The sequence below is a fragment of the Aptenodytes forsteri genome, unplaced genomic scaffold (assembly GCF_000699145.1).
Source record: "Aptenodytes forsteri isolate BGI_AS27 unplaced genomic scaffold, ASM69914v1 Scaffold202, whole genome shotgun sequence".
NCBI classification, from domain to species: domain Eukaryota; kingdom Metazoa; phylum Chordata; class Aves; order Sphenisciformes; family Spheniscidae; genus Aptenodytes; species Aptenodytes forsteri.
In genome coordinates, this window is record NW_008793961.1 from 340644 (window position 1) to 366325 (window position 25682).

Below are 25682 nucleotides of genomic sequence, written 5' to 3' on the forward strand. Positions count from 1 at the left end.
AAAAAAAAAAAAAAAAGACAACCCAGCCACTTGTCCTACTGGGTTCGCCGGGGCAGTATGTTTCCCAAGCTCCCAGCTGAAGGATGAGCTGAACTTTGGATAAGCTGAGCCTAAGCTTGTGGAAAATAAAACTTGGAAAACTGGCTAGCTTGCCACCTTTCAACTAATGCCTGTGGATTCCCAGCAGAGGTACAAGCCCTGTGTAAAAGCAGAGAGCGTTTTAGCATGTCTGTGAGGTGTGGCTGGAGTGTAGGCATCTTAATCCAGAATGTGAACTCGGAACTATCAGGTCCTTGCTCCCCTTCAAGCCATGTCGCGTTGGGATGCTCAGAGGCTCAAGCTATGTTGCGTTGGGATGCTCAGAGGTTCTGGGAACAGTTGTACTCCCAGGGACGAAAGCCAGGTGATGTATCAATTTGGAACAGCTTATTTTTGTGTAAGAACTTCCTCTGTTTGTATTAGGGGAATGTGTTTATTCTAGGATTGCATAAAAGTCCTAATAATGGGGCAAGGGAGGCTCACTTTCTGTTTTGAGTTCTATGACTTCTCATAGAGGGCTTTCTGTGCAGAATGAGTTTACCTATGAAGCAATTAATGTGTACTCTGGAAAACTGTAGTATCGATCTAAGGTTACAGATAACCATAGACTGGCCTTCCCCAGCTATCGTTTTGTCGCCTGACCTAGGACGGCCTATGCATTTCCTACTCACGGCCGCTGCCCATTGTCGTGTGCTCCTCTACCTGGTGATACGGCTCAAATGGGTTTATCTGCAAGAACTAACAGTCTCACGGTTCTGTTAAAGCCTCTGGGCTGACCTAAAGCCCGCTGAAGCATTGGATCAAGTTGTCGGTTAGAAAAGCTGCTGCAAGCTGCTTTACCATACCTCTGGATGAGCCATGAATGGCAGAAAAATGAGTTTTAGACCAGTTGTTAGAAGCTTCTATGGAAGTTTTCACGTCAGTTTTGTTCTCAGCTGCCTCCCTGAATGGCCTGGAGACTGAGTTTGAATGGCCGGGCGAGCCTTTTTACAGGAAGATCTCCTTTCCTTTGGTGCTTGTTCCCAAGATGAAGGTAAGCAGTGCCATTGTTCCTGGGCTGTGGGAAGGCTGATAAAGAAATCCTTCCATGCTATAGAAGTCAATGCTATAAAAGTCAATGCTATAAAAGTAGTTTCAGTAATTTCACCCTGTGAAGTGGAAAAAGGACTTTCCACAATCCCTAGCTAACAGCTCCTCTATGCAAAAAACATAGTTAGGAAAAACAAGGGAGGCCATAATCAGCAAGTCTGATCCCAAGTCCTTTTCTAGAGCTTGCTTCCACAGTGTTCTTACAGTTCTTGGTCTGGGATCTGATTTTGAACTGGTAAGAACAGCAATTACAAGACTAAAGCTGAAATTCAGGCTTGAATCACCCTTTATGCCAAACCCTACCCTGACCCTTTAAGAATTCTGAGTTTGAACGTATGTTCTTGATCTCAGAGCCAGACCTGGATGGCGACATTCACGCCCTAAAATGTCCTAGCTGGCTTAGTTGGCTTCTCCATGCTACAAGCTAGTGGGTTTGTATTTCAGGAGGTGCTCCGAGAGGAAAGATTCCTTGAGCACTGCAGTGACTCTGGATGTGACTGGAAAAAACACATAAAGCATTTTTATGGTCAACAAATAGGTATGATTTTATTGAGCAGTAGAATACACAAGAAAAAAATTGTTGTTCTTGAGTTACTGAAATTTTTTTTTTTTTTAAAGAATGAAATAACCGAGAGCTGTCCTATAAGGAATGTGGTTTTGATGTTTTAACAACTCCTAGAAAACATTTGAAATGTTAGGGCTCTCTTAGGAAGGCTTTCTTAGGAAAGCATCTACTGGAAGATGCTCGTTACAGAAAGAAACGGCAGCTTGTTACAGGAAGAAAAGGATGTCTTTGCCCTAATGAAGACCTAAAATCCAGCCAGCAACCGAGAGCTGTCCTATAAGGAATGTGGTTTTGATGTTTTAACAACTCCTAGAAAACATTTGAAATGTTAGGGCTCTCTTAGGAAGGCTTTCTTAGGAAAGCATCTACTGGAAGATGCTCGTTACAGAAAGAAACGGCAGCTCAGCTTGTTAAGAAAAGGATGTCTTTGCCCTAATGAAGACCTAAAATCCAGCCAGCATGATCAGCCCCTGTAGCAAGGAGCGATGGTACCTGGAGATAAGTCCTGATGAGGCTCTGCTGGTGCTCTGAGCCTCCCAAGCCCTATTTCAGTAAGCAGTTGGGATCTTAGACTCCTCAAATCCATGCTTAAAGGAAAAATCTCAGTGCAAATCCCCTAATTTCCATTGTGCCTCTGCCTGGAAACACGGGGCTAGATTTCATGTTAGTTCACAAAGCTGGCGCAGACCCACGGCCTTCAGTGGAGTTAATTTTTGTTGCTGAAGGTCTAGGCTACAGCTTTAACCTACTTTAGCCAGAGTGCAGGAGAAGCACGTGCTTTGCAGGGGACTGAAATGCAGTATTGAAGGGCACTGTGTGTGCTACCCCTGTACCGTCCCTGCTCTCAGAACTGGGGGAGGGTGAGCTCAATGCAAGATCCAGCTCGCTACTAGATGCCTAGTGATGTTGCCAGCCTCTGCCGTCGCCTTCGAGCCTGTGCTCTGCCCTTTCTGGCCTCGTGTCTCCAGCACAAGCTGTTGTCCGGGCAGATACTAGCGGTGAATGGGAGAACATGGGGCACCTGATTTCCAGTTGCTTTTTCTTCTCTCTCCACCCCCTCGGTATTTTTTCTCCCACTCTGTCATGCATCCCTCCCCAGCCGGTTCCCTTCCCACATTTCTCCCATCTCTGTACTTCTCCTCCCAAAACACATGCCCATCTCTCTCCCGCGCGGAGGCTTCTCTTGCCTTCGCTGCACTTGCTTCAGTTAATGCCTTTCTCTGCCAACTGTCTTTGACCATCCTGGTCCTCCAGCTTCTACTCCAGTCCCTGCTAACAAGGGACTGAAGAGAAGCAAAGCCAGTCATTTCCTGCCTATTGTTTTATTATCTGCCCTGAAACGAACTCTCTGTTTCCAACTTGTGGCCTCTCTCCGTTGCCAAGGGCTCATGTGGCCAATGATGTGGTTTAGCTGGGTTAAATAAACCCTGGCAGGCTCCCAGCATGTTTTACAGAGTATTTTTTTGTGTGTTTGTGTCTCGTTACAGCGCAACTGAATGACCTTTATCAAGAGAGAAAGCGTACAAGATTTCACCTCATTATTTTCAGAGGAACTAGTTAGTCACGGTCCTCAGAAAGCTGGGCAAACCTGTACTTCAATTTCTGTGTTGGAACTATTTTGCCGGCTAATTGTAACCTGCAAAGGGACGCTCATCTGTGAGTGATTGCTGCATTTTGCCCACGTTGGAGACAAAGCCAAGCAAGGTCATGTGAACTCCATATCCACGTAAGTTTGCAGTTTTACTGAAACTTCTGGAACATCTCCTGTAAACCTAATTTCACTTTGGTGCTACTTAAAATTATAACAAAGCAGGCTGCTCCAGACTTCCAGGGCTCTTTGTCAGGGATCTGTTTGACCTGCTCCAGTTAAAGGATGGAGAACTTATACATCAAGGCACGTGCGAAACAGCTTGAATTCCAAGATAGAGGGCTGGGATTTTTTGGAGGGAGGGGAAGAAACTATATGAGCCGGAGAGGCTTTGCCTGAAAAAGTAACCAGCATCTTACATTTTCACCAGACAAACTATTTGCACATATAAGCACAACGAAAAAGAAAAATACACTGCTAATTACAAAGGGTTGGTGACCTATTCTTTGCAGAACAGACCTTTTTATCTTGCAATAGCAAGGACAATGCGTGACCCTTGGAAATCACTTCTGACTATAACATTGCACGGTTTTTGTTTCTGGATTTGGGCAACTGAACATTTTTCATGAAAAGGGAATTTTTCGAGAGTCTGAAAGAAGCAAGTAGCTGGGGAAAAGTTAATATCGAGATCTCTCCTGTCCCCCCTTTCTTCCCTTTGGTATCTTCTGCTAAGGTCTTGGGAAAAAAAATTGCCCATTTGCCTAAGAGCTGGTCTTTCCTTCTGCAGATCGTTGCAGCACGGTTGCTCTCCTCGAACGTTTCAAGTTCTTTCAGCCATCATCAGCAGTAGCTGCTGTCTCCTGTTAGGCCAGGCCGTTGTGTTGGCAGTACTTTGGGTTTTTAGCAGAAAAACAGGCCTTGCAGTAGACTGGTCAGTGGCAAGCAGGAAAGGCAAGCTGCTAAAGCAGGACTATTTACTTAGGCTGAGCTACCAGTTTTCTGCATTTTCTCTAGGTGTTAAAAAGCAGTTTCCCAAGAAGAAAGGTAAGAGAGAGAAGAGGGGACAGCGCTAAGGAGGAGGAGGCGTGTGCATTGAGAAAATATTTGCTCTGGAAATAAGAACTGGAGGGGTAAAAAAAATATGAACTGTCAGAAAAATAAGCTGAATATTTAAAAGATTGCAATGCTGATGCTACTGTGTGCTTGTGGTCATCCTTGCTGGAGCAGAGACGGTGAGATACATTCAAGGAGTCAGAAAGAGATGCACATATTAAGGCAGTCGTAACAACGTTAGCCGCAATTCCAGGCTAGCTCGTTACTACCTGTCTGGGAAATTACAGCATCCAGAAGGACGTTATTGTTTATGCTATTAGAAATCAACTATAAAATTTGCTCAAAGTCTGTTCGAGTTTCAGACACCCCGGAGACAGTAGCTTTTCATCCTAACCATTCATAGTGATATTCAGGTATTGCCAGCTTAGGGGTGGGCAAGAACACCAGAACAGGCCCTTTACAAACCTTAAGTATTACTCGCTAGCTTAAGTTGCAGTCCTGCCTACGAATTTCCCGCCTGTAAGCAAAGAAACATTCTCATCTTATTCTCCAAAGTGGGCGGGGGGGGTGGTGGAATACATTTCTTTTTTGAAGTGGCTGGCCACAGTCCTGGAGTTGCCTCTGTGCACAAAGAACCTTGCTGATTTTGTGGGACTCTGTTGGGATTTCGTAGAGAGGATCCAGTTTCAGAGCTGAGCAAAGTAATGGGGCGTGCAAAGTCATTGCCTAATAACTAGAGTATAACTAGTATTGGGTGTTTTGAGCGAGCAACGAGATAGCTGTTGGAACTGGAGGCTGCTTTTGGAACCATGGCCCTTTATCATAAACTGAAGGGTATGTCTCTTCGGTTGTATTACAATCAAATCTAAAGCCCTTGATTTAGTCGGGATCAGGTTGCCTGTTACAGAAGCACCTTGAAGCTGTTCAACCATATCTCCTGATAAGCCGTTAATGGATTTTGGTAATTAGGTGTTGGGCAGAAAATAGAGTTTTGGACAACTTGTAAGAGGGTTCTCCAGAAGGTTTCATATCACCAGCATGTCCTGGTCAGTTCTGTTTTCAGCCGCCTCCCCGAAGGGCCGGGGGGCCAAGTGAAATGATTGGGCAGCTCCTCCTTTTGCAGGGAGAACTCATTTTCTTCGCTGATTGTTCCCAAGAGAAGGGTAGACAGTGCCATTGCTCCTGGCCTCTGACAAGCAGAAAGAGGCTTGGTTTCTGCCAGGCATGTGCAGACAGGCAGAAGCGTGTGTTTTTGCAGCACGCTGCCTAACTGCTCTGCTGAGAAGACCATTTGTGGTTACACTGGAGCACTCACGAGCAATTAGTAAGTTTTGCCTCTGTAACTTATTTTGGTCTTTTGTGTAATTTACTGACAACCATAATGCTATGGCAGACCTGTTGCTCATTAAAGAGAAAATAGACCCTCTCCTAAAGGAGACGTTTTGCTGTTTAAGCCCGAAGATCTTCCACGGACCCCTGGAAATAGGGGCTGGTCATAAAAATACAGCTATATTAACCCTGCTGAGAGGTGGTTAGACATTAGTTGTGCAGGGTCAGTATCACACCTTTTACTAAAGTGATGCTCTGATTAGAGAAAGGAAGGAGGGAGAGGAAGGAGGGAGCCCAAGGCAGCGGGGCTCCGGGCAGGGCTGAAAGCCCCGTCGCGGTACAGCAGCTGCGGGTCCCCGTGGGGTGCGATTCCTGCAGGCAGAGCTGACGGGCATCGCAGCCCACCTGAGCTCCTTGTTGCAATGGGCATCACGGACCGCGTTATTTTTTTCCTTGGTAGCAAAATGAAACTCTGTGCTGAGCTCTTTTACACAAACATGGGAAAGAGGAAAGAGGCGTAAGATGACTGGGGTGTCCTTGGATTGTAAATACTCACGAAAGCCTAACAAGTCTTATGCATCTGTGAATCGGGGACTTGTGTGGTTTAGGTAGAACTGGAATGAATCTTGTGAAGAGAAGGTCAAGGTCGGATATTAATGCCCCTTTTTTAAACATTCCTTCTCTCCCTCCTCTCCCAACTCTCCGTTTTGTGCAATACTGGCATCGCTTTTCATCCTCTGAAGCACATTTTAAATGTCTGGATTAAACAGGTTGCCTGAGCCCGTACCAGTAGCAGTTCACAAGACAGGAAAATCCCCTCCAACTGTGCACGTAGATATAGACTGAAATCTGAGAGTAAAAGACACACGTGTGATTTCCCCCCCGCGCACCCCCCCATCCCTCCCTGTCACTCACACCTCCCCATTAAGATTCATCTTCACTTATGGAGGTAAGCATCCAGCCATAGATCTCCAGATTTCTTTAGGGACCTGTGGAAAGAAAATGAAGATAAGTTTGTTTGGCATGTGAATCTTCCCTCTGTCGGTTTTTTTCCTACAAAGAAGCATGTTACTGAATTTGAATATGAATTCTTAGGACACTGAATGTCTTTCCCCAGTATAGCAGATACAACAAGAAGAGCTACCTATTTTGTTCTTTAGAGCCCCAAAGTGACCAGTTTGAGACTCAGCGAGCAAGAGCTTCACCTGATGCCCACTGTGTTATCTGTAGTCCCTCTGGCCCTGAATAAACAGCAGAGCAGAATTGCCTGGGCTCACCGCGTTGCATCTCTGAAGGAGTTTCCCCACTTGCCCCTGAATAAACAACAGAGCAGAATTGCCTGGGCTCACCACATTGCATCTCTGAAGGAGTTTCCCCACTTGCCCCCAGGAATTCTCCTGCAGAATTTCCCATTTGCCTCAGCTCCGCAAATCTTATGTGACAGATCTGAGCTGGTTTGGGCCCAAAAGTCCTCTGACAAACAAACAGAATGCAGTCTGGAGGCTGGGAATGTAGCTTTATATGGCTTACGGGAGATGATCCTTATATTGGGAGGACAAGTAATTGCTGAGATGGTTTCTGAGAACTCGCGCAGGGACGTGGGCTCTGTATGGTGGGATGCTGGGCATCACCCCCCCCCCCCCCCCCCCCCCCCCCCCCTCCCCCCTCCTCCGCGCTCTGCTGCCCGTGCTGAGGACCGAAGGAGGTTTTGAAACAGTTTTCAGCCCTTCTGCATGATGGGGCCAATCTGCTTTAATTTGCATTTGCTTAGAATCGTTTGAGAGTGGAGATCCCTGGCCTGCGGAATACTTTCTCATGTTCCCCGTCATGAATTATTCCCCTTGGAGTAACTGAGACAGAAACGTTAACCCAGAGTCTGCCTGACAAAGACTATTAGCCTAGGCTTCAACTGTGTCTATAGGGAACAGCCCTTTGCTGCTGGCAGGGCTCAAATGGGAAACAGCATGGGCTGTAACCCGACTCATTCCCCTTTGATTCATCTCACTTTGCAGCCTGACGATATGCTGCCAGCTCCCGAAAGCAAGAATCATCAGCTGTCAGAATAGCGTTTAAAAAGGTATTATAAAAAAGGTCCCTATTAGATCAGGTTACCCGTCTAAATGCTAAGTATTTGGTACTTTGATAGCAGTGCTCTGGTTGCAGAAGCTGCTCTGGGGGACAGTTATTGCTTCCCCCACGACGCAGTGAAGCAGCTTCCCATCTGTTGTCACCTGGCGTTAGTCCACTAAATCAGCGGAGCTGTGTCATTCCTGCTGTGGATCAACATTTCTGCAGGTGTTCCTTGGGCTGCAGTATGAAGATTATTAACCAAGTGACACCAGATTACAAAATGTCGACATGGTCTTTCTGAAGGATCTGTAGTGTCCCGAATTCTCTGTACTAGAAAAGATAGGATGATCATGTAAGAACGAATTGCAGGCTGCAGATGGTATTAAAAGGACCTTACCCAACAATGTCTACGAATGCTTTTCCAAGAGGCTTCTCTTCATATTGGACTCCATACTTGGCACATAATGACTTCACCAAAGGCTTCACCTTCCAGAAGTTGTGCCGTGGCATTGTTGGAAACAGGCTTGAACAGAGAAAGAGAAAACAAACCTGAGAAAACTCTATAGAGACTAACCCCAAGGGATGGGCATCTCTGCCTCCTCTGTGGGGCTAATTATTAATGCCTTCTCCTCAAGCTGTACAAGCAGACAAAAGAAAGAGAGGCACAGAGAGGTAGCCATGCTTTACAGCCCTCTGTTTCAAGGAGGCTTGTGAAAACTGAATGCATTGATTTCCCGCCTCTGGAAGCTCATGGAACAGAGAAGCAGGTAAAGAAGAACTTGGGATCACCTTGCCCTGTGCTGTTCGATGGCGGTTTCCCAAGCTGACTTCCAAACCAGTCAGCCTTACCCTAAATGCCGTCTCTTTTAAATATTGTGTGTTGCCACTGGCAACAGATTGTCCATATGGCCCTGTTTTTAATGTCTTCCCTGGAACCTGGTACCCAGCAGCATACACAGTCCCACACAGCTGTCCCATGCTATAAAACACTGCAGTGCTTTTAGTCAGGGAGAGGAAATTTCTGAAGTGGATACTCAAGTTCAAGTTCTTAGCTTAGGATATGAGTCCATAGCCATTGTACCTGGTAGATTCATACCACTGACTCCTAATTAAACCCCAAATTAATATTGTGAAAGTGAAAGCTGAAGTATTTGGTAGCAAGAGAGAAAGATGCCATGCCTGTAGTAGAAGCAGCCTATGACCCCCAGTAGTCTGGGACTCTCTTTCCTTGGCATGTGGTAGTGCTCCAAAGATCCTGCCCCATCCCACACGTGCGCCTTTAGCAGACTTTTCCCTCGCCTCAAGTCCAGTGTTGTGACAACCCGGTAACGGCCAAATGATTCTGTGCCCATACTCACTGGTGCTCGATTTGAAAATTCAGGTGCCCAGTGAACCAGTCGTTGAAAAAGGACTGCTCGATATTGCAAGTGGCTGCCACCTGTGAAGGCAAGAAAGCAGCTGTGAAGATTAGTGAAGTCTCGCCCTAAAATCAGAACGAAGCTCCTCTTGCCTGTGGCAGGGGCTGACGTGTGTCTTACTGCACGGCTGAGCTGTCGGAGTGCGGAAGACTGCCGTGCTGAGATAGCTGGTTGCGGCAAGGGGAGCTTTAATCCTCCTTCGGGGCTTACTGACAACTGTTGTGCTGACCGTGTCTCCACGGGTTTGACCGGTGGTAAAGGGGACAATATCAGGAGGCAGTTTGTGGACGCTTGGTGACGTGTCACATAGCAGTCCAAGTACAGACTCCTAAATCTCAGCCTTTCCCGTTGAAGATCGGACGGTTAACAACAGTACCAAGTGGAAAAGGGGGGAGGAAAAATGCATGGACACAGGAAGCTGCTTTCCCCATCCCATCTAGTTATTGCCCCGATTGCCTTAAGTGCAAGATCTGAATATTCTGGAAGTATTTCTTAGCTACTGTTGCTATTAATGATTGTAAAATTGGGTAGTCTTTCCTAAAATCCTCTTACACTCTGAACTGGCTAAGCTGTGATTTCTACATAGTAACCATAGGAGATATGGTCTCCTCACCTCCCCAAGATGCATCATAAAACCACATCGGTGTCAAAGGGGCTTATCTCCCTCTATCGTACGCACATTTTCTCTCCCCCCCCCCCCCCCGCCCTCATAATCCCCCTCCCCAAATCTCTCACCCTTGCAACCTCTCTCTCTCTGTGTCTACAAATTGCAGTTGCATAAAGTGCTTAAACAAAAGCTTAAGGTGAACATCTGAACACACCTTCGACTTCAGTGAATCTAGTCACATGCTTAATTTAAACCAAATGCTTAGGTGCTTTCCTGAATAGTGCTTTTAGCACTTTCTTTTTTAGTGCTTTAGTGGTTTTAGCACAAGGGAGAGAAATTGACTGTCAGCCTTTGAAAGCTCACTTCAAGGCCCCGTTAACAACTACAGATGCTAATTATACTAATTAACACATGAGCTGATTTCTTCTCTCAACTCAGTTATTCCAAATTCATATAGCCAGCGTCAAAGTTGCTCTCATTGTCCTCTAGGTCTGAATAGGACTTGGACCACTGTAAATAAGGTGGTCCTTATTAAATAGAGGTATCCTTTCAGCAGGGTGCGTTTGTCTGACCAGGCATTAAAAAGATTTAGAAAGCAGCTGGTTTTCATTTCAGTCCTTATTGCTGAAATATAAACTTTAAAAATATATTGAGCTCTTTCTTCAGCTTTGATTTTCTTTGGGGCTCTTCTGTTTGCTCATATGTTTATGCCAAAATACACCACACAGGAAAGCCAAATCATGCTTCTTGAACCCGATACTGCCTCAAATCTGAAAGAACAAAATATAAACTTTTGATTGTCAAATTCATTACAGAAGCTTGGACTTCCATGTCTTGACTCAGCACTACTGGCTCTGGGGAGATCATCTTTATAGGAGGGATCATGGACAGAGACCGTGTACTAGTACCTGGGGATTGTGGTAACCCATCCGCTCTTTGAGTAAATTTCTAATCTGTTTTGGGGTGTCTCAGGAGTATTCTTTCCCCTCCCGGTTACCTGAGAGCTAAGCCAGTCTCTGTGCTTCTCACAATCAATTTCCATTGGAATGTGATTCATCTGGGTGACCCACACAAACCAGTGACTCTCCAGAAACCTTCAAAAACAAACAGGCAAAAAATATGACAATTTATACTGCAGGCCAGGATATGAGGTAAATAGAGTGGGGGTTTACCGGGAGCAGCAGGAGACGCAACGTGCAAAGAGAGTATTTCTCCCAGGTATGGAAGTAAACACCTCTCTTTCTATGGAAACCAGAGAGAATCACTTCTGTGATGAATTTCCCTTCCCCTCTTTATACCTCTGGGACTAAAGCAATTATGATTAAAGACAAGGAGGACATCCTACTGGGCTATCCCTCTCCCTCTTCCTCAGAAGTGGATTGATCTCCCGTGCTACTTTCGCCTTTCGGTAAATAAAGATGACCCAACTCCCCGAAAAAAAACCAAGCCCCTATTTAGAAATTCTCAGAACTGTTTTCATCTTTCCCATTGCTTGCTGGATATACATTGATTGCAAAATCCACCTGCCCATTGGTGTTAGCTTTCTGGGTGTCAAGCTTAGCACACTGGAGCTTCCAGCTTCCCTTTGCTCTCTCAGTACCTTCACCGTAAGTCTCAACTCTGCACTGGGCTGGGTATTGCTTTAGAGCAGCTTGTTTATCGCTTATAGTATATAACTGCATTTTTAGCACCTGTACAGTAGTCTACAGAAATGCCCTTTCTTCTCTTTATTTACCCAAAGTAGTTTCTCTATGCTGAGACTTAGATGTATGTTGACAAGGGAGTTGTCCAGAAGCATCCTTGTTCTAGTCTTTAGGCTTGTTTTCTGAAAGAGCAGATGATCTCAATTTGCAATTTTGCCTTTCTTCTTCCACTTTTAGCTTAATCAAAATACGAAAGTTTTGGAAAGAATAGGTCAGTTGTCATAAGTTTTTCAGCCTGATTTCAGACCGAAAAGGTTGGCTAGGCACTTACACAAATGGATGTCCTTTTGAATCTCCTGTTTTCCTTAGGTCCAAAGTGTTTTGAAACTATGACAACTTAAGTCACGAAGGTTTTTGTACATCTGTCGCCATTTCTTTTTACTCAAAAAATGAGGGTTTTTTTAGAAAATGTTTTTCACTGTGATGAAGTGTTTTCCTAAAACTAATGCTGACTGTGGGACTAAATGCCACCCTTTGGTATTAGCCAGAAGAGTTGCAGCTATTGCATACAGGATAGAAATTCACGAATTTCTATCGTGAATAGAAATTCCTGATAGAAAGCGTGAAGTCAGTGCCGCCATCTGGAATACTGTAACCATTCAGTGTGTAAGCATCCCAAGCCCTGCCATGCCCGATTCATTTTGGCAGCTCATGCTTGTAGTTCATGTTTTTAGGTCTCTCACTGAAGTCTCCGTGCATCAGTCAAACAGCAGCTGGCTGATTAATACTGTTTCTGTACTAAGAGCAGCAAATCATGAAGCCTGGTAACGATACGGGGCCAGAAGACCAGTCAAAATCAAGAGGCACAAGAAGCACTTCTCCCTAGACTGAAGGAGGTGGCTTTGGAGGGGTCAGACTGGAGGGTAGGAACACTTCGATTTGTGGTGTGAGACAGCTTTCTGAGGTCCAAACCTCTGTGTAGAAGGAATGACGTGTGCATGCAGCGTACAGGCCATGCATCTTCCACACTGGGAGAAGTGGTGAGCTTACAGGGGAAGCACGTACGGTGCTCAGGAGGGCTCATGAATTACCTTCCCGGTAAGCTGGGAAGAGGGTGGCCTGAGGCACGCCGGAAGGGTCCAGCCTTGACCAAAGTGGAAAAAATGCATAAATGTGTTGGGATCGGGCAGCGTGTGAGAACAGGGAACGAGGAAAGAAAGGAGAATCCTGGCAGGACCATTACAAGGGCAGGGGAAGATGCTGAGCACCAGAACCATCTCTGCTGATGGGAGGTAGAACTGGGAGACGATAAGAGGTAAGTGAAGCAGTGGGAATACCCAAGATAACACACAGTGAGGTCAGTGACCACAGAGAACCTAAATAGGGAAGGCCTGTGGGGCACAGCAGAGCTGAGACTTGGTTCATCTGGCACTGGAGGGAGGGGAGAGCAGCAGGGAGACCCTTTATCCCCTACCTGACAAAAGTGAGGAGAGACAGGGATCCCAGAACGCCATAGAATGGGATGTATGTGATGAAGTAGCGCATGTAGTAGCTGATGGCCCAGGCTAGGTCCTAGGGGAAGAGAGAAGACATTAGGCATCACTTTGCCTATATCTCATATAACGTGTCGTTGCTGGTGATGTTAGGGACGCTGGGTAATTAATACAGCAAAGTGCGATCCCTGCCCACTGGCCTCCCTCCCTACTCAAGTGTGATTTCTTACGAGCCAGCCGGCCCCCATAAAGATTGAGGGAACGTTTCACTCACCGCCCAGAACCTGCGCCTGATCATGGTCGAGATGATTTGGATTTGGAAATACACAGGGATGAGCAGAGGCGGGAAGACTGCAAAGCAAAGGGAAATGTTTTGGCCATTAGAGGGGTGGAAAGGCGCGTGACATGAGAGTGAGCCAGTGATTTAGGACTGTTTCTAGGTAAAGTCTGCCTAGCACTGGTGAGAGAGGCGAGGTGCTGGTGACGGGGGGTGGTTGCCTTTCTGTGAAGAAAGGCGGCTCTGCTTCACACCTATTCATCTTGACGAAGAGCATTGACTGGCAACATGCATTTTTTCCATGGAGCCTCTCACACAGAGGTTATTTCCCAGTCTCAGCTGTTTGCCTTGCTTTACACGACCGTGCTGGCAACGTTCAAGATGCTTGGATATCGTTGAGAATATACTGAACTGATCTGGGGACCTGCACGGGGGATGGTGGTCCTGAGGAAGGGAAGGATGAGTTGAGACTTAAGGAGTTGCTCTGCTAACACAGTAGGGGCTGGAAAGGTCAACTGGCATTCAGGGAAAGAGGAAGAGTGTAGGGCAGATACTCACTGAGGAAGAAGTACTCGTGCTGGTGATTGTAAGGCAGGTACTTCAGCTTCTTCTTGCCATACTGCAGGACACAGAGGAGAAAGCTCAGGCTTGGATTATGACACTCACATGTAAGAGAAGATTCTCTGCAATACTTCTTTATTGAATGGGGAGTTTTGACTAAATTCCCACACCCCTAAAGGTAAAAAGTGTTTTGGTATGGTTAAATATCTTGACTTTGTAATTGTACTAGGTGTAAATTCCTTTTTAAAGTCTTCTGGCTTGATATTCAGATAATGTCTCTTTACTTGAGGGCCTGATGGCATTTTAATGCATTTCTTCGCCTTCTGCCATGCCTGTGCCTGTGCTAAGAGCTGCTATCATCTCCTTCACTACCAATACAAATGCGATAGGCATAAAGTCTGACCTTTGGTAAGTTGCTACACAGGCTGCCAGTGCAAGACAATGATCCTTGGGTAGTCTTCAATGCAAAATGTCCCAACCTTTGATCCTTTTTGACTTCTGCAGCCATCAGCCCCTACGAACTCCTGCCATTAGCCAGGTCTTGTAAAAGCTTACTTTACCAACAGATGGAAAACTGGAGTGGTCCTTAGCTGTTACTACGGCAAGTCAAACAGACATGCTTAAATCTATAATGTCGTGTCACTAGTTTGACATGTAAGTGATAGGAAATAAGAGTGCTGTCATTGAGAGCTGTTCTGCACCGATTCCTCTATTACTATCGTCCACCTACAGAGAGCAGATGCAAAGAAGTTTCTCCAAACACAGGTTCGGACCTTGGATTGTTGCATTTTTGCAGGTGCCTGTTTCTTTTCAGTGAAAAGAGGGAGCAAAGAGCACCTGGTCTCCTCACCTCATCTCCTTAGTGAAATATCTAGAGCTATACAGAAGTGTCTTTTTTGAGCTCCAGGAGTGTTCACACAGGGAGCTAATGCATGGAGAATCTGGATTGCTGTGAATTTGCATTTTTGCTTCCGGCATAGCAACTTCCCAATGAAGGTAAGTCTTGTAGCACCAATAAATCAGCCACATCATTCACTCTGGTCTGAGCTCTGAAAGGCTGTGTGCTTAGCATCATCTGGAAAAGGATTATATACAAGTATTGGGATAGACTGATGCCGGCCTAACATTTCAGATATTTTGTAGGACGGAGATCCAGTTTTCCTTGTTGTCATAAATGTTTACATTCTTACTTTTCCCTTTAGGTGGTAGAGCCACGGTCTGCTTTTAAACCCAGTTATCAGACACAAGATTTTCCAATGGGTGGTACCCACACATTTAAGAGCGTGATACTGATTTACATCTTCTAGATACTAGCTTTTTTATACCCCAGGAGGCAGCTTTCTTTTTAGTCATATATAAAAGCCCTTCTGCCTCTTGAAAATTCTGTGCGTGCAAGACATTCTCTATACCTGTCCATATACCAGCATGTATGTCCCCTACATGTGTCTGGAGTTACTTTCTCAGCAGTACAAAAGCTGGCTGAGAAACCATTAACTTTTTAATGTTGTATTCCCCTGTGTTGTACTTGCTGCAGATGTTTGGTTGGTTGGTTTTTTGTTTTCTTTGGTTTGTTTTTTGTTTTTAAAACTAGAAATCCTCGTTCCATTGTAAAAACTACCAAGGATGGTACGTGGTTTACGTCCTTTGTGTAGGTTTTTATACAATAGACAGTAAATATTTTGGCTCTAGAAGGACAGATTGAATTAAAATACCTTAACATAGCCTGTTATTTCATGTGCAGCGTAACAGTACATAGTTAACGTAAGAAAGTACTGCTTATGCAAGCAATATCCCCTCAACTGCACGGGAAAGGCTCCAGTGGAGAGGACCTTGTATAGGTTGCCTGGAGCACAGCTGGACTAATATTGGAAGATATTTTCTGTGGAAATGGAAGATCAGTTTTGAAACGTTCTTGATGAAGTACGGAGGAACACCATATTTCCCCCTCATGTTGATATTTCAAGCCAGCAGGATGAAGTTTTCTTTAATGACTTTCTACTTTCTTTCCAGTCCTACCTTGATTGCTTTTCCCAAGCTACCCCAAAACACTTTTTCCTGTGGTCAATATAGTAAGTGGATAGGGAATTATACAGTCAGTCTTGCTCTTCAGCCCAAGGTTTGGGAGGGTGCGATGGCCAAACTCCTGTCAGACAACATAGACAGATGAAATCCCTGGATGAAGCATTTCCTTTTTTAGCATTCCCAGAAGTCTTGACTGTGTAAGTCATGTCTACCAATACTAGCCAACTCTTGGTTTTGCACAAGCATTCTCTGAAGCCCTTAGGACAATGGTTTTCCACGTTTTACCCACTTTGGCATACCTCAACAGGCTGTGTATCTCCGAGGACAAAAATATGCAGCATGTTCACATCTGGGTCCTTCTTGAATATGTTGGGCTTGGCGTGGTGTTGGAAGTGACGATGGTTCCACCAGTTGGCAGAGGCACCCTGGGCAGATACAAGAATAAGGAGTCAATCCATGGAAAAGTACAGTTCCTCTAACGGTAGGATTCATTTATATAAACTAGAACAGTGCAACTCTGATTATGGCCAAACTGTTACTTGCTTTTGAAATAGCAGTAAGCAGTAAGTGGCTAAGCTGTCAGTTGTGATGAGACTGCTGGTTTCAGAGGGCTGGTTTGCCCTCGCTAAGGATCATCCATATTGAAAGTACAGGGAATAAATATACCTTGAGCGAGTTGCATGTCATCATGTCTTCCCACATGTGAAGTTGTTATTAGTAGCTGAATCATAGAATCATAGCATCATTTAGGTTGGAAAAGACCCTTGAGATCATCGAGTCCAACCATTAACCTAACACTACCAAGTCCACCACTAAACCCCCTTGCTGCCTTACTGATTATACTGGTTTCCCTCTATTGCCTGTGCCTGTGAGGAACCAGACAGGGCGAAGTGGGTTTGGGAGAATGGGCAAAGCTATGTCCCACCCCTTATACGTTCCTGCTGCGGGTCGATGCTGAAATGCCTGGCCTGCACTGGACTTTGCCCAGGATAGAAGTTCTGAAGGCGTCTTGAATGGATGGGATGTAGCAGGATGGGACATTTGAAAAATACTATACCTTAGTGTGAAGGAGGTGGAGGGCACGGCAAAAATAATGATGTTAAAATAGGGGTTTATGCAATTTAATAAGCTTTGTCCTCAGCTGCTATAAATTGGTGCAGTTGCACTGAAGCCTGCGGAACTACGGTGTTCTCTAACAGCTATGGTTACGCTCTCTTATCTCTTCTGCACAACAGCTCCATGTGCAATGGTCACGAACATCTCTGTGCATCTGCTCACTGTGGAAAGGCTTAGAGCTGCAGTTTCCTACTTTGATGTACATAGTCAAAGTGACTTCAGCTGTTTCCACAGTGCCCTGGGTCCATAATGTCCTTTACCTTCAGGTGTCCAATGACAAACTTGTGGACGATGTGGTTCCAGGAGGACTTCTTAAAGACAGAGAGGTGTCCAAAATCATGTTGCAGCCAACCTGCCTGGGCCTGGGATGAAGGGAAATAAAGTAGTTAGAAAGCTGTTTGAAATCAAAGTTAAGCACAAAAGGAAATGGAGATAGAAGGCAAGTCGTGAGTGTGAGCAAGAGGGGGAATTAATTGGAGTGAGAAGGTGAAGATCTCTCTTTTCGTTGTGGAGGGGAACATAGAATCATAGAATCATTCAGGTTGGAAAAGACCCTTAAGATCATCGAGTCCAACCATAAACCCAACACCACCAAGTCCACCAACATGTGGAAGGAAAGGCCAAAGAGGTGAGAAAAATGTGTGAACCACAATCGGCAGTGGGTAGGGGTGGCCAGAAGGCACCACAGTGGCAGGTGTGTTGTGAATATTTTTCACTGGTCTGAATGTTTTGCACTGGTAATTAATCTAATATGAAAATTTCAGCACACGCTGGCCTTCTCCTGAGTGATTTGCATAGCCAGTACGCTCTGCGCCTACTACTTCTCACCTGGGAAGTTGTAAGGATGCAGGCGAGGATGAAAGTTGTGATCCAGCCAGTACCAAAGTATGAAACCATTAACCAAGCCAAAACTTCCATTGCAATAATATGGCCCAAGTAAAGAGAGAAGAACAAAGGATTTGCTCTGAACAAGTTCATGTCCTCTGCTGTCTTCCTCAGGGTCCGGAAATCCTGCACCAGCTGGGACTGCAAAATAGACATGCAAGACACAGTATGCAGCTTATAAGTAAGTCTGAATGTGTCTGAGGAAGGAAAGCCAAGTTCCGTACTAAGGACCCTGGCTGTTTCTCGCACTGGTTGGCTGCTCCAGAAGTAAGGAAGGACCTGCCTCCATATTCACACTGTATTCTAGCTTTTCATAGCACTTTCCTATGAATAAACATCCCGGCTGGTCCGAGCCCACGTCCTGACCTTTTGCACCTTGAGCTGGGAGAGTAATTCAAGCCTGCTGCTGTGAATCAGCGGCACTACCTGGCTCTGTTGAGAGTTCCGTCAGCCGATGACTCTCGTCTGAATGAGCTTTACAAGTATTAAAGAGGCAGCTGGAGAAGCTGAATTCAGTCCTATTACTTATGCATAATTCCAGAGCTCTGATGATGAGCACCCAATATCAGAGCACCCGTCATCTATTTAATATGTGGGTCAGCTACCGTGCAATCATTCATGAAGAGCGTTCCCGGGTTAACGCGGGTTAGCATCATCTCTTCTATTGTGAGTGATACAGATACACCATAATCATGGCCAGTCACAAACAACGGGACAGGATTAAGTTTCGTGGCAAGAGCTAGTCATGCCATGCGCTGTGCCTGAATAATGAATGAACGGAGTGTCTGGGAGGGATACAGAGCTGCCCTGAGGATGCCGAGTGGGTGGAAAAGGTACTTGCTGGGTTGCTGCAACTTAAGAACAGCCACCGAAATGAGACATCTGGTTCACCTCACCCATAGGTGCCTACCGCTCGTGCCATGCACGGCACAAATGTGGCTGCTCCCCAGAGCTTTGCTGGTACTGGGCTCAGCAGGATTAGCCAGTTTGAGTCTCAAAGAGGTATTTCCCTGGGAGTTAACCTGTCAAAGGGAGCTGCAGAGCAAACAGTGAAAGAGATTCAAGTCTTGTTGAGGTGGTGAGCAACTTGTTTGGAAGTCTTTTCAGACTTCTTTGCCTAGTCCTCTCCTTTCCCTGTAACAGGCAAGTGGTGACGTGTGTTTTAGAGCTTGGTCACCAGAGAAGGAATCGCAGAAGGGACACCAGTCACGAGAGCTGGTGCACATCTCCCAGTCCACATGCCTCAGTTCCCATTTCCCTCCAGTATAGGACCTGTCCAGTGTGGGCACAAGGGGCTGCTAGAAATCAGTGGTTGGTGGCTCTACAGGAAAGGAAAGGCTTGTACAGCCAGTCTGAGCAACCCTCCCACACACATTTTAATCTATACTGGACGTGTCGCCTCCCTCCCACACACATTTTAATCTATACTGGGATGTGCACATTGCTACATGGAGATGTTCAGTCGCTGAGCATTTTTCTCCCTCTCTGGAGCTGCCTGTAGTGAACAGACCTTTATAATCTGCCTGCCTCTGACCTGGAGGACATGCCGAGAGGAAAAAAAATGGTGGAGCATACCCATCATAAACCCCAGCTCAGAAACAAATACTCACGTTTTTATCTCGGTCCTGGCTGGGTTCCCCTGGAGCAAGCTCTCCAATAAGTAACGGCTTGAGAAACTTTTGCACCAAGGCGGGATTGATATGGAAGGCCTGGAATGCATCCTGGAGTGGAAATACGAGTAACTGTGTGAGATTCAGGAGTGAGCTGTTGCTTTCTACTCGCTGTGTCATTCCCGTCCGTCTCCAGCACTGTCCTCCTCTGCAGTTGTCCCCCCACCTTACTGTGAAAGAGGGGTGCCAGACAGACGTCCATCTCTGTGATCGCTGTTCAGTGCGGTACTTCTACTAGAGGCTGATGAATTTGCTTATCTAGTAGGAAGTGAGTGGTGAGATCTGGGAAGCTATCTAGACGTATGGTGAAAGGCACCTCAAGAAATTTTTTCTAAGCAACTAAATACCTAAATCCTGTTAATTCCCTTAGAAAGTAGGCAGAGAGGAATTTGTGCAAATCCCCGCTGGGATATAAATACCCTTTGAAAGTCTGCTGCCTGGAAGCAATTCAAGAGAGGGGGTGACCGCGGTGACTGAACCTGGACATGACTGCAGATACAAAACATATTACTGGCTGTTTTGGCCAGACCTGTAGATCCCAGCACTAACACAGCTGAGGAAAAAGTGGTGACTCTTCAGTTTGGAGACTGCCTTTCTCTTTTTGTTCTGTAAGATGAGTAATTGAATGCTATCTTGACTCTTCTTTATTCTCGAACCATATTCTAGCTATATAGGCAATTCTATCTCCATGGAAGTCCAAGTAAAATGTCTTAGAAAGGAACCAAACCAAAAACTCGGTTGTATACCAGAACTTTAAGCAATTGCTTTAAAGTGCTTGCTATGAAACTTCGCAGTGGCTAGGACCCCATTCAAAAAAGTACTTACATCAAAAGGCAACCTTATTCATTACTCTGAAATACGCTAAGGATTTTAACACTCTTGAAGACCTGATAGTTATCAATTCATGTGATAAGACTTCTTGTCATTTCTACTGTGCTGTGGTATACGGCTGCTTGTCCCTACAAGAGGCCCATTAATCTTTTGCGAGACTGCGTGCGTATTTTCTGTTCAGTACATGCCTTGAACGTTGGGTATATTTTACTGAAGTCTCTCAAACGTGTGATAATAGACATAAATAGCTTGTTAAATTTCAGCATCAGAATCTAATTGAGGGATGAAACTTGTGAAATAAATCCTATCCCATATACTCCTGAGGCTGGGAAAGCAGGAAACCCACCTGGAATAGTATTTTTCTTACACATTTTCAAGACTTCTTCTAATATGGAAGGACAGTGCCTTGTTTGTAGAGTCTTTTTGATCCTGGCATTCTTGAGTTTGCCTGGCTCTTCTTTTTCTGTACTTCTTCCCCTTTCCACACGTTTTTGTCTACCTATGTCCTACAGATGCCTGATGGGAGCATATATTGGATGCACTACTGCTAGTAGTGAGATCTTGCGCACCCCTCCTTTCACTTGGCATGGCTTGAATTTTAACCCCAAAGATAGTGGTAGGGACAGAGAGCTGACGAAGGTCAGAAACTCTTACTCTGTCCTTGCCCTTTTCTTACTGCACAGAACTGGAGTTAACTCTAGAAAAGCACCTAGGAGAGCTGTAAAGATGTAATTACATGAAGTGCTAAGACTGGTACAGAAAAAACAGTCAAAAATAGGAGTACTTCAGGAGTACCATGCTTCAGCCTTTCCACCTTTGTCCCATTGCCTAACAATAGTAGGGACCAACTAAAATCTCACTTCTGGCTCTAAACAGAAAGGGCAGGCTGGAAAGTGCTCACTGTGTCCAGCTGACCCTTCTGGGAGTTGACCTCCATCAAAAGTTTAGCTCTGGTGTTCAAAAATACTAGCCAACAACCTTGGTCCCAAAGTCCACCAAAATCAATAGAAGCTTTCACCTGATTCCAAGACTTTGGACTGAGCTTCAGAATAATACTCTGACCACAGAAGTTTTGCTGCGGGAGGCATAGAAGGAGGGAGAGTGAAAGCTGACCCGAGCCATTTAACTTGAAGTTAAAGAAATGATGTATGAGAAGTTAGAGAGGTAGCATTGGCGGGGGGGTGGAGGGGGAGAGACGAGCTAGATGCAGGTGCAGGAGAGAAATAAAACTCTGTGGAATGATTTAAAGATTATAAAAGCCCTAAAATGCCAGAGGCTATGGGGGAAGAAGTAAGGAAGGGGGGAAAAAAAGTCATTTCAATGGGGGAGGCAAACCAAAATGCCAGAAATGAAACTGAGGTGCACTTCTTCTGTAAAGCACCAGAATTTCCTAGTTACTCTCAGCTCAGCTCTCATGCCAGTACCGAAGTGCCCAGTCTGTCCCCTTTTGTAACCAATTTCAGGGACGAAGCGATCCCTGTTACCACAGGGGGAAGTTTGGATCAAATTGTCCAGGTCCACTCATGAAGACTGCATCACTGGCAAAACTTACCCCAGCGTGAGTGAGACCAGTGCTTTCTGACTGCATTGGGTTAGCCGCTGGTTGTTACTTTATTGGTGCCAAAATGAAGGTAAAACTCTAGGTAAAACAGCAAAGCTGTTTCTACAGCCCTGTGCTGCAGACAGTTTGGAGTTTGCCATGCAGAGAAATACTTGTCCTGAATCATCAGCTTCCTTCTCTGCTTTGAGGAATTTAATTTGCTTTACCGTAATTCATGCATACTTCACCCTCTCTGGTGCCATCCTCACAGCCCATCTGAGGTTAAAAAATACCGTCCTCTCCCTTCTACAGACAGGGAATGACACACTTAAGGACTGACTTGCCTGAAGTCTGGTCTGGTTGCTAGTTTCCTTCCCTGGCACAATTTGCAGATGATTTGCAGATGATGTGAAAGAGGAGGGAAGAGCAGAACGAGCGGGGAAGTGAGTGGCTGACTGTACCTGCTGCCAGGTTTTGCAATTTCGGGGCAAAAAAAGGGGAAGAAGGGGAAAGAGGGAGAGGGTGAACACATAAGAAGCATTAAAGAATGTTGGCTCAATGTTATTTAAACTAATGGGGGAAAAAAAAAGTCTTTGGAGGTCTGACTGGGTACCGCCTGATCACCGTGCTGGAGATCTCGCTGATTGGCGTTGTATTCATTGGGGGGGTGACTCAGAACAGCAGCTTCTGCCTGACCACCTAGAAGGTATTTTTGTCTACCTGGGGCTTCCCTGCCAGTAGCCTATCAGTTTTCTAAACATGCTTATACATTCTCTGTCATGACTTTCCCCGGCAGAGTTCTCCTCTGCCTCTGAACTTAATAGCCTCACTTCTTTCTGGATGGAATGAAAAGTAAAGGTTGGAACTGGTCAGAAATGCAATCATGCGTGTCAAAACGCAGTTGTTACACAAAACTACACTACCTATCTTCCACTTCACTGCTATCGCAAGCCTAAGCCATGAAGGAAATACTGGCAGCAGGCAAGTTTTACCTTCCCTGAGAAGTAATACACATCTATGTCATTGGCATATGTGGAGAACGGGCTTCTTCAGTATAGCCTCCAAGCAGGAGAGAGAATAACATCTCCTGAATACTCTTACCCTCATCAGACAGAAAGCTACAGTGATGGAAGGATTGCTTTTTTATTAGCTATGTCTCATGCATCTCCTTTACTAATAGGTCCCGAATGTAAGACACTACCTGAATTTTGGAATCGTCCTCGGTTCTGTACTAGAGGAGATAAAAAGCAAAAGGCAAAAGATACTCTCTGGGAAGTACCATGTGATATTTACACCTGACCTCCCAACTTCATGGTCTATTGGCCAAATAAGCTGAAGTGTCTTAGGGGAAGTGGGCAAGTGGGAGTTATTCCAGCTGCTTTTGGTGAAAAAAAGCTTCATATTATTGAGGTATGAACTGTACCTGAGCACTGAAGTCCTTAGTGCAGTCAGTACAAGGATGTTCTTTCACATCCTTGAACGTCTCTGAAACAGAGAAACTGCGAGGTGCCTTTGCATGCTCTTGCCTTCATTTTCTGAAGGCAACCGTGCATGATGTGATACCAGAACAGGTTGTCCCAGACGAGTATGCTGTCTCAGCATGTTGAAAGTATGGCCTAAAACGAATGAATGCTCAGTGTAGGGGAAATTCGTGCGTAAGCTAGCCTGGGCACTCCTAACCTGACTGGCATGAGCTGAGCATGCTGAACATAACTGTCATAGAAGCTTCTGTTAGCTGTCTTGTGAGCACCCCGAGATGAATTAGCTCACACATCACCAAGCAGGGGGCCTGGCATAGATGTGGAGTTCAGTGAGTCTGTCAGTGGGCAGCTCATGGTAGACGGATACACATGATCCTCTAGAGGATTCGTCCAAGATAAATGGACGAGATGCTGAGGTTCCTTTGGTGCATGTTTGCTGGGCTGGAGGTCCTAACTACATGTGGTGCTACGGAGAATCTGAGAAAGACAAAAGCCATGTAAGAACTAGGAATGTAAACATGTTAAACTGAATTTTTATCATTGCCTTTTCCTCCTCCTAAACTCTTCCAGTTGTGGTATCTTGCAACACAGAATTCAACTTGTTAAGTTAAGCCTTGACAGGGTCAAGGCCAAGGCTTTCTCACCCTGAATGAGAGAGAGATTTTTCAGCGGTAGAGTGTTATTCACCACAGGGAAGCTGGAAACCAGATGACAATTCTGGTTTTAGTGCTCAGAGTGGCGATGAACAATTTCAGAGCATTCTTAAGACCATGCCTGCATGGAGAGTGCTCTGCGTAGAGCGGGACGGGATGCAACGTACCCTGGGGAGGTGGGTGGGGAGGTGGGAGGAGGACCAGCAGTAGTAGAATCACAAACCTGTGCTTCAGTCTCCCTTGAAAGGGTTCGAGACAAATGCAGTAGCAGATGCTTTTTGGTTTCTAGTGGAGATATTGGAGTTAAATTCTTGGGGGTAGGAGTCAAACTCCTCCGGTGGTTTCAGCAGGCCTTCGTTTAAGCAGCTGAAAGTAAAACCTGGCCCATGTTTTTGAGGGAGAAAGCTGTTCATTCAGAGGATTTATTGGAAGGGGACAGGAACACCAAAGCGCATCTCAGTGCTTCAAGGAAAAGAATGGAAAATAACCACGGACCACAGGCAAATGGAGGCTGATGGAAAGGAAAGTGTTAGTAATTCTTGCCAATTAATTCTGCCACACACAGAGCTTCCCTCCTTGCTAAGGTGTTAAGAGCCGTGGGAGACGAACAGTTAATGTTACAGCTTGGTCTCTCCTGCCGCTTACCATGCACATATTCAGGAAAGCTCTGAGGCGGTTTAAGTTTTATTAACTATGGGCTAATGCCCTGGGGAGAGAACAGGCTCTCTGGATGCACTTCTGAAGAAGGTGGCTTTGAGGGAAACTGCAGACAACAATCTCTGAGGCAATTTGCTCCTTTTTCAAGGTTTTTTGGTTGGTTGGTTGGGTTTTTAAGTCGCTGAAACATGAGAGGTAGCTGAAACCAGCTATGAAGTGCAGGGGCAGCTGTAGCAGCAGCAAATAGTTTTCTTTTTTTTTTTTTTCCTCCTTTTCTGTAGAAACCTGTAACTAAATTCTCTAGAGAATTCTCTCCTGGGGAAAAAAAACCTAAAAAGCTCCTTGTTTTAAAGCCTCGAGCTCACCCTCCTCACAGAAGCAACTTTGAAGCACAGACTGGCTTCTCGTTAACCCTTTCTTGTGCTTGGCTGCTGTGACTCTGCCTGTCATAAGCTACACACTGCAGAGGGGGAGACTTGGGACACTTTGCTCACGAATTCAGAGCTCCAGGCGCAGCACAAACAAGAGACAAAGACCAAACAGCGGGACTTAAGCAGAGCCCAGCAATCTCTACCAACCAATCTTCCAGATGCTGCGAATTGCCGTAGCTCAACGGAGTTGTTTGCAAGGAGCTGCATCAATTTGGACCAACCTTTTCGCTCCTAAAAGCGGCGAAAAGAGCTGAGCCGGGTGTACAGCAGGTGTAAGAGAGGTGGGGAGAGAGGGGCAGACAGCCGGCTGCCCAGAAGCCGGCTCACTTCTCAGTAACCACCGGGAAGGCAATGACCTGTCAGAGGTTGCTGATGAGAGCTGGGGGGGGGGGGGGGCCGCGTGTGTGTCTGTGCGTGGGTCCTTACCGTGGCATCTTCGCCGGCGCAGTGGCTGATCACTCGTTGACCCCCCGGGTGTCTGTTTGCCCACTTGGTGACATTATAAACCTTTCGCTCTATCACCAGCCACTTGTCCGTCCTCAGGTTGTGCTCCTGGATCTCCTCCCAGGTGTAGAAGCGGATCTGCGCCTCCGGCTCCCCCGACTCCCCTCCTTTCTCACCCCCTTTCCCCATGGGGCCACTTGCTTCTTTGTCTTCTTGCCAA

The 25682-nt window shown here is 45.8% G+C and overlaps 1 protein-coding gene and 1 long non-coding RNA gene across 2 annotated transcripts; one reads left to right on the top strand and one right to left on the bottom strand.

Annotated features, from left to right (window-relative positions):
- The first annotated feature begins 23 nt into the window (after positions 1-23).
- LOC103905672 lies at positions 24-4840 on the top strand. The gene is made up of 3 exons (XR_657971.2): positions 24-1072; positions 3181-3419; positions 4069-4840. It is a non-coding gene; the product is annotated as an uncharacterized LOC103905672 (long non-coding RNA).
- A 1717-nt stretch (positions 4841-6557) lies between these two features.
- Positions 6558-25672, bottom strand: FADS2 (fatty acid desaturase 2). The gene is made up of 12 exons (XM_009287533.1): positions 25445-25672; positions 19366-19476; positions 17699-17896; positions 17131-17232; positions 16054-16179; positions 13730-13790; positions 13169-13245; positions 12876-12973; positions 10756-10852; positions 9092-9171; positions 8131-8256; positions 6558-6652 (listed from the first exon to the last, which is right to left on the bottom strand). The coding sequence occupies exons 1-12, from the start codon at positions 25649-25651 to the stop codon at positions 6601-6603; spliced, it is 1335 nt and encodes a 444-aa protein (XP_009285808.1). The 5' UTR covers positions 25652-25672; the 3' UTR covers positions 6558-6600.
- Positions 25673-25682: the final 10 nt, after the last annotated feature.

What these genes read in the sequence shown, in the direction of transcription:
- FADS2 (XM_009287533.1), bottom strand. Translation starts at nt 25,651, where the DNA reads ATGGGGAAAGGGGGTGAGAAAGGAGGGGAGTCGGGGGAGCCGGAGGCG. An exon ending in AATTTTCAAATCGAGCACCA is followed by an intron (nt 8,257 to 9,091) that starts GTGAGTATGGGC and finishes TCTCTGTTCAAG; the next exon opens with CCTGTTTCCAACAATGCCAC. An exon ending in GCATTCGTAGACATTGTTGG is followed by an intron (nt 6,653 to 8,130) that starts GTAAGGTCCTTT and finishes TTCTTTCCACAG; the next exon opens with GTCCCTAAAGAAATCTGGAG.